The following is a 7500-nucleotide window of genomic DNA, read 5'->3' as shown; positions in this document are numbered from 1 at the left end:
GGTTAAAGAAGTGGAGGAGGAGGAGGAGGAGGAGGGAGGTGATGGAGGAGAACGAGAGGAAAGAAAAAGAGTAAGAAAAAAAAGAGGAAGAAAAATAAACGTAGACTCTCTTATATGGCGTTAGTAATTTACACACACACACACACACACACACACAGACCTCATCAAAATATCCTTCTCTTTCTGTATTTATCTATCTATTTATCTATATCTATCTATCTCTATCTATCTATCTATCTATCTATCTATCTATCTATCTCTTCTTAGGCCATTCTCACATTCCGTACCACCCTTCCTATCCATCTTTCTTCCTTACCGTGTTATATTTCTTTTCCTCCTCCTATTCCTTCCAACTTTCATACCTTAATTCCCTTCCATATCTCATCCGTTTCCTGCTTGCCCTGCTCTCTGCTTAGTCCCTGCTCGTTCCATAGTTTATCGCCCCTCTACTTATTCTTTCATTCGTGTCCTATATAAATCGGTCAACCTTTCTCTTCCCTCCCCCTATTCTTTCCAACTTTCATACCTTAATTCCCTTCCATATCTCATCCGTTTCCTGCTTGCCCTGCTCTCTGCTTAGTCCCTGCTCGTTCCATAGCTTGTCACCCTTCTACTCATTCTTTCATTCGTGTTCTATTTAAATCTGATGTTATCCTTTCTATCTGTTCTAGTTTTCCGCCTCCTCAGACTGCCTCCCCGACTTGCCGCAGTGTTATTTACAGCATACTAAAATACTAAATTAAAGGATCTATTCAGCCTGGTTGTTGTTGTTATTCCTGTTTTTGTTTTATTTTATTTTTAGTGTTTTCATCTTTCTTGTTCTTCAGTTTTTTTGTTCTTTTCTTCTTATTCTTGTTCTTCGTAGTATAGAAGTAGTATTGGTAGAACCGACTTTACTACTACTACTACTACTACTACTACTACTACTACTACTGGTAAAAGGATTAAACATACCACCAAATCAGAGAGAGAGAGAGAGAGAGAGAGAGAGGAAGCGATCAATGATTATGTTGCCTGCATATGAATTCAGTTATATCCATAAATATGTCACCGATTGAAATACATGTGCTTAGTTGCTGTGTACACCTGGAGCCACTTAATTAGCACGCAGTACTGAACGGTGACACACGTGTCTGTGTGCAGGTTTTGTGAGACTCGTTACCAACAGTTGTCTTTTCTTGAAGATCATTATACTCCTCTAATCGTTCGGGTACTTCCTCACCTCTTCAGTAAGTTCCTCCATCTTTAGCTGTGTCTGCCTCGTGTGTAACATCACGGGAGAGACAGTGTGGCAGCCTTGACAGGTGGCGCGACTCTCCTAGACTCTCCACATCAAGCATCAGACTGAGAAGAAAGTGTCCTCCTCCACCGAGCAAGTGTGACCTCAGCCAATCTGTGTGGCCTCGTCACATAGCGCACGGCGTACGTAGAGTAACTCCTGCTCTGCGGCGCCTGACTGAGTGGCCACAACGGCAAGTCAAGGACACGGGAAGCATAGCTCGCGTAGCGTCTGGTGTGCGGCGGCTTATAGTAAACAAAAGTTGCCTCCTTTCATCCTTTCTCCCTTTTGCTTCTTTCCCATTTTTTTTCTATTTCTTTTACCTTTCTGTTCTTCTTCTACTTTTCTAAGTCCGGCCAGCCCAAGATGGTGACCAAGACCGTGCTGGGAATCGTGTGTGCCGTCGCCACCGGCGTCCTCCTGTTTACCGTGGCGCATCTGCTGCGCATCCACCACGATGTTGAGGCGCTGGTGCAGAGCTGGGAGGCCGAGGGTCCCCAAACCACGGCGTTGGGGCGACTCCGAGCTGTGGTGGCCGCGATGAACTGGCTGGGGCCGCTGAGGCCTGCCGCACCGCTGGACCCCCTGAAAGAGTGCGGGCTGCCCCCAGCCGGTTATGCCTGGTTGTACACGAGGAGGCATCTGGCCTGCCTCCAGGAGCACATGGCCGAGGCCCGAGCCGAACAAAGCCTCTTTGAGAAGAAGCTTCTGGCCATCATCATGATAACCGTGAATCTCCTGGCCTTCGTCGTCTTCCTCCTCGCCAAGGTGCAGCAGAACGTGCCCGGAGTTTCTCTGTCCCGGGGAGTTCTCTTGAAATACGCCAGACTACTTGCGAAGGACCGGCAGCCGCTGAGCAAGTCCTGGAAGCGCACCCCACGCGTCTGGCGGCTGAAAGACGCCATGAGAGCCGCTCTCTCCCGGCGGCGGCGCAAGAATGCAGGGAAGAAGGTCAGTTACGACTCTTTGGACTGGTGGCGGGAACATGACGATGGGCGCGGCAAGCTGGTGATCCAGCCGAAGGAACGCATCGGGGAAAAGTTCCGGCCTTACCCGTACCCCAAGCCGCCCGGCCCCCTGAAACTCCCGACTCCCATCGGTGACCTTCCCTTCCCGCACCAGGGCTGCCAGTGTGCCTGCGCTGCCGAGTCACGGTGGTGGCTGGTGTTGCTCGCGGCGACTCTGCTCCTCCAGCTGCATCTATGTTTTCGTTGAGGCGCCGCAGGCTGAGGACAGCTGAGGACAACACCACACGCCACACACCACAGAAGACAGCACACAACACACACCTCCCCTTCCCTCTCCCCAGGAAGAGAAGGCTTTCAACGACCACACCACACCACGGAATACACAGAACACAACATACAACACACACCTCCCCTTCCCTCCCCCCAGGAAGGGAAGGCTTTCAACGACCACACCACACCACGCAACACACAGAACACAACACACACCTCCCCTTCCCTCTCCCCAGGAAGAGAAGGCTTTCAACGACTACACCACACCACGCAACACACAGAACACAACACACGACACACACCTCCCCTTCCCTCTCCCCAGGAAGAGAAGGTTTTCAAACACAACAAAACACCCCTCAACACACAGAACACAACACAAGACACAAGACATGACACAAGACTCAAGACAAGGCAAAAAGAAGATGAACAAGAAAGAAGAAGAACAAGAAAGAAGAACAAGAACAAGAAAGAAGAAAAAGAAAGAAGAAGAACAAGAAAGAAGAAAAAGAAAGAAGAAAAAGAAAGAAGAAGAACAAGAAAGAAGAAAAAGAAAGAAGAACAAGAAAAAGAAAAAAGAACAAGAAAGAAGAAAATGAAAGAAGAAGAACAAGAAAGAAGAAAAAGAACAACAAAGAACAAGAAGAACAAGAAAGAAGAACAAGATCAACAAAGAACAAGAAGAACAAGAAAGAAGAAAAAGAACAAGAAAGAAGAACAAGAACAAGAAAGAAGAACAAGAACAAGAAAGAAGAAGAAGAACAAGAAAGAAGAACAAGAACAAGAACAAACAAGAAAAGAACAAGAACAAGAAAGAAAAACAAGAACAAGAAAAAGAACAAGAACAATAAAAAGAACAAGAACAAGAAAGAATGGGAGATAAAGAACAAGAACAAGAAAGAAGAACAAGAACAAGAAAGAACAAGAACAAGAAAAGAAAAAGACCAAGAACAAGAACAACCTACCCTGTTATATTTCTTTTCCTCCTCCTATTCTTTCCAACTTTCATACCTTAATTCCCTTCCATATCTCATCCGTTTCCTGCTTGCCCTGCTCTCTGCTTAGTCCCTGCTCGTTCCATGGCTTGTCACCCTTCTACTCATTCTTTCATTCGTGTTCTATTTAAATCTGATGTTATCCTTCCTATCTATTCTAGTTTTCCGCCTCCTCAGACTGCCTCCCCGACTTGCCGCAGTGTTATTTACAGCATACTAAAATACTAAATTAAAGGATCTATTCAGCCAGGTTGTTGTTGTTGTTATTCCTGTTTTTGTTTTATTTTATTTTTATTGTCTTCATCTTTCTTGTTCTTCATTTTTTTTGTTCTTTTCTTTTTATTCTTGTTCTTCGTAGTATATAAGTAGTATTGGTAGAACCGACTTTACTACTACTACTACTACTACTACTACTACTACTACTACTGGTAAAAGGATTAAACATACAACCAAATCAGAGAGAGAGAGAGAGAGAGAGAGAGAGGAAGCGATCAATGATTATGTTGCCAGCATATGAATTCAGTTATATCCATAAATATGTCACCGATTGAAATACATGTGCTTAGTTGCTGTGTACACCTGGAGCCACTTAATTAGCACGCAGTACTGAACGGTGACACACGTGTCTGTGTGCAGGTTTTGTGAGACTCGTTACCAACAGTTGTCTTTTCTTGAAGATCATTATACTCCTCTAATCGTTCGGGTACTTCCTCACCTCTTCAATAAGTTCCTCCATCTTTAGCTGTGTCTGCCTCGTGTGTAACATCACGGGAGAGACAGTGTGGCAGCCTTGACAGGTGGCGCGACTCTCCTAGACTCTCCACATCAAGCATCAGACTGAGAAGAAAGTGTCCTCCTCCACCGAGCTAGTGTGACCGAGGATGGAAAAAATCGCTCCTCAGCCAATCTGTGTGGCCTCGTCACATAGCGCACGGCGTACGTAGAGTAACTTCTGCTCTGCGGCGCCTGACTGAGTGGCCACAACGGCAAGTCAAGGACACGGGAAGCATAGCTCGCGTAGCGTCTGGTGTGCGGCGGCTTATAGTAAACAAAAGTTGCCTCCTTTCATCCTTTCTCCCTTTTGCTTCTTTCCCATTTTTTTCTATTTCTTTTACCTTTCTGTTCTTCTTCTACTTTTCTAAGTCCGGCCAGCCCAAGATGGTGACCAAGACCGTGCTGGGAATCGTGTGTGCCGTCGCCACCGGCGTCCTCCTGTTTACCGTGGCGCATCTGCAGCACATCCACCACGATGCTGAGGCGCTGGTACAGAGCTGGGAGGCCGAGGGTCCCCAAACCACGGCGTTGGGGCGACTCCGAGCTCTGGTGGCCGCGATGAACTGGCTGGGGCCGCTGAGGCCTGCCGCACCCCGGGACCCCCTGAAAGAGTGCGGGCTGCCCCCGGCCGGTTATGCCTGGTGGTACACGAGGAGGCATCTGGCCTGCCTCCAGGAGCACATGGCCGAGGCCCGAGCCGAACAAAGCCTCTTTGAGAAGAAGCTTCTGGCCATCATCATGATAACCGTGAATCTCCTGGCCTTCGTCGTCTTCCTCCTCGCCAAGGTGCAGCAGAACGTGCCCGGAGACTCTCTGTCCCGGGGAGTTCTCTTGAAATACGCCAGACTACTTGCGAAGGACCGGCAGCCGCTGAGCAAGTCCTGGAAGCGCACCCCACGCATCTGGCGGCTGAAAGACGCCATGAGAGCCGCTCTCTCCCGGCGGCGGCGCAAGAATGCAGGGAAGAAGGTCAGTTACGACTCTTTGGACTGGTGGCGGGAACATGACGATGGGCGCGGCAAGCTGGTGATCCAGCCGAAGGAACGCATCGGGGAAAAGTTCCGGCCTTACCCGTACCCCAAGCCGCCCGGCCCCCTGAAACTCCCGACTCCCATCGGTGACCTTCCCATCCCGCACCAGGGCTGCCAGTGTGCCTGCGCTGCCGAGTCACGGTGGTGGCTGGTGTTGCTCGCGGCGATTCTGCTCCTCCAGCTGTACCTTGTTTTCGTTGAGGCGCCGCAGGTTTAGGACAGCTGATGACAACACCACACGCCACACACCACAGAAGACAGCACACAACACACACCTCCCCTTCCCTCTCCCCAGGAAGAGAAGGCTTTCAACGACCACACCACACCACGCAACACACAGAACACAACATACAACACACACCTCCCCTTCCCTCTCCCCAGGAAGAGAAGGCTTTCAACAACCACACCACACCACGGAATACACAGAACACAACATACAACACACACCTCCCCTTCCCTCTCCCCAGGAAGGGAAGGCTTTCAACGACCACACCACACCACGCAACACACAGAAGACAGCACACAACACACACCTCCCCTTCCCTCTCCCCAGGAAGAGAAGGCTTTCAACGACCACACCACACCACGCAACACACAGAACACAACACACACCTCCCCTTCCCTCTCCCCAGGAAGAGAAGGCTTTCAACGACTACACCACACCACGCAACACACAGAACACAACACACGACACACACCTACCCTTCCCTCTCCCCAGGAAGAGAAGGTTTTCAGACACAACAAAACACCCCTCAACACACAGAACACAACACAAGACACAAGATATGACACAAGACTCAATACAAGGCATAAAGAAGATGAACAAGAAAGAAGAACAAGAAAGAAGAAAAAGAAAGAAGAAGAACAAGAAGAACAAGAAAGAAGAAAAAGAAAGAAGAAGAACAAGAAAGAAGAAAAAGAAAGAAGAAGAACAAGAAAGAAGAAAAAGAAGAAGAACAAGAAAAAAGAAAAAAAGAACAAGAAAGAAGAAAATGAAAGAAGAAGAACAAGAAAGAAGAAAAAGAACAACAAAGAACAAGAAGAACAAGAAAGAAGAACAAGAACAACAAAGAACAAGAAGAACAAGAAAGAAGAACAAGAACAAGAAAGAAGAACAAGAACAAGAAAGAAGAAGAAGAACAAGAAAGAAGAACAAGAACAAGAACAAAAAAGAAAAGAACAAGAACAAGAAAGAAAAACAAGAACAAGAAAAAGAACAAGAACAATAAAAAGAACAAGAACAAGAAAGAGCAAGAACAAGAAAGAAGAACAAGAACAAGAACAAGAAAGAAGGACAAGAACAAGAAAAAGAACAAGAACAAGAACAAGAACAACCTACCCTGTTATATTTCTTTTCCTCCTCCTATTCTTTCCACCTTTCATACCTTAATTTCTTTCCATATCTCATCCGTTGCCTGCTTGCCCTGCTCTCTGCTTAGTCCCTGCTCGTTCCATAGCTTGTCACCCTTCTACTCATTCTTTCATTCGTGTTCTATTTAAATCTGATGTTATCCTACCTTCCTAATCTTGTTCTCCGCCTCGTCAGAATGCCTCCCCGACTTGCCGTAGTGTTATTTACATCTTCTAAAGTACTTAATTAAAGGATTGATTCAGCCAAGTTGTTATTCTTGTTTCTTTTTTTTGTTCTTTTTTTCTTATTCTTGTTCTTCGTAGTAATAGAAGTAGTATTGGTAGGATCGACACTACTACTACTACTACTACTACTACTACTACTACTACTACTACTACTACTACTACTACTACTAAAAAAAGGAATAAACATACCACCCAATCAGAGAGAGAGAGCAGTGATATAGAGTTAAGGAGGTGAGGATGCGGTGAGAGAGAGGGGAGAGGGAGAGAGAGAGAGGTAGAGGGGGAGAGAGGGAGAGGGTTGAATGGGTGTGTGAGTGTCGTAAGGGGAGAGAAATGGGTGTGTGGGAGAGTGTAATGGAGTGTGTGATGAGGGGTGTAAAGTAGTGGAGAGAGAGAGAGAGAGAGAGAGAGAGAGAGAGAGAGAGAGAGCAGAGAGCAGAGAGTAAGACTGAAACAAAGAAAGAAAATATTGAGTCTTATTGTATCTTCCTTCTCCTCCTCCTCCTCTTCCTCCTCCTCCTCCTCCTCCTCTTCCTTATCCTCCTCCTCCTCTCATAATGCTAACAAATATTTCTCTCCCTCCCTCCCTT

The 7500-nt window shown here is 46.9% G+C and overlaps 1 protein-coding gene and 1 long non-coding RNA gene across 7 annotated transcripts in view; one reads left to right on the top strand and one right to left on the bottom strand.

Annotated features, from left to right (window-relative positions):
• LOC126983559 (uncharacterized) overlaps positions 1 to 5804 on the bottom strand; it is a 17759-nt gene extending 11955 nt beyond the window's left edge. Inside the window, exons 1-2 of one of the 2 annotated variants that reach the window (XR_007735971.1) lie at positions 5676 to 5804; positions 2569 to 2654 (exon numbers count right to left, since the gene is read on the bottom strand). This is a non-coding gene — a long non-coding RNA (uncharacterized LOC126983559). Of the gene's footprint in view, positions 1 to 2568; positions 2655 to 2733; positions 2853 to 5675 lie in introns of those variants that run through there. The other variant, XR_007735972.1, reaches the window with a different exon arrangement.
• LOC126983557 (uncharacterized) overlaps positions 1 to 5907 on the top strand; it is a 19005-nt gene extending 13098 nt beyond the window's left edge. The window contains exons 2-3 of one of the 5 annotated variants that reach the window (XR_007735969.1): positions 2763 to 2848; positions 5791 to 5907. Coding sequence is in view for 2 of the 5 variants with exons in the window: in XM_050836350.1 (XP_050692307.1) it covers positions 2231 to 2494 (264 nt within the window). In the remaining 3 variants the exon portion in view is untranslated. The other 4 variants (XR_007735970.1, XR_007735968.1, XM_050836349.1 and 1 more) reach the window with 4 other exon arrangements.
• Positions 5908 to 7500: the final 1593 nt, after the last annotated feature.

This window comes from Eriocheir sinensis, chromosome 54, assembly GCF_024679095.1.
Source record: "Eriocheir sinensis breed Jianghai 21 chromosome 54, ASM2467909v1, whole genome shotgun sequence".
In the NCBI taxonomy this organism is placed as follows: Eukaryota; Metazoa; Arthropoda; class Malacostraca; order Decapoda; family Varunidae; genus Eriocheir; species Eriocheir sinensis.
This window is presented reverse-complemented; position numbering and strand designations above follow the sequence as displayed.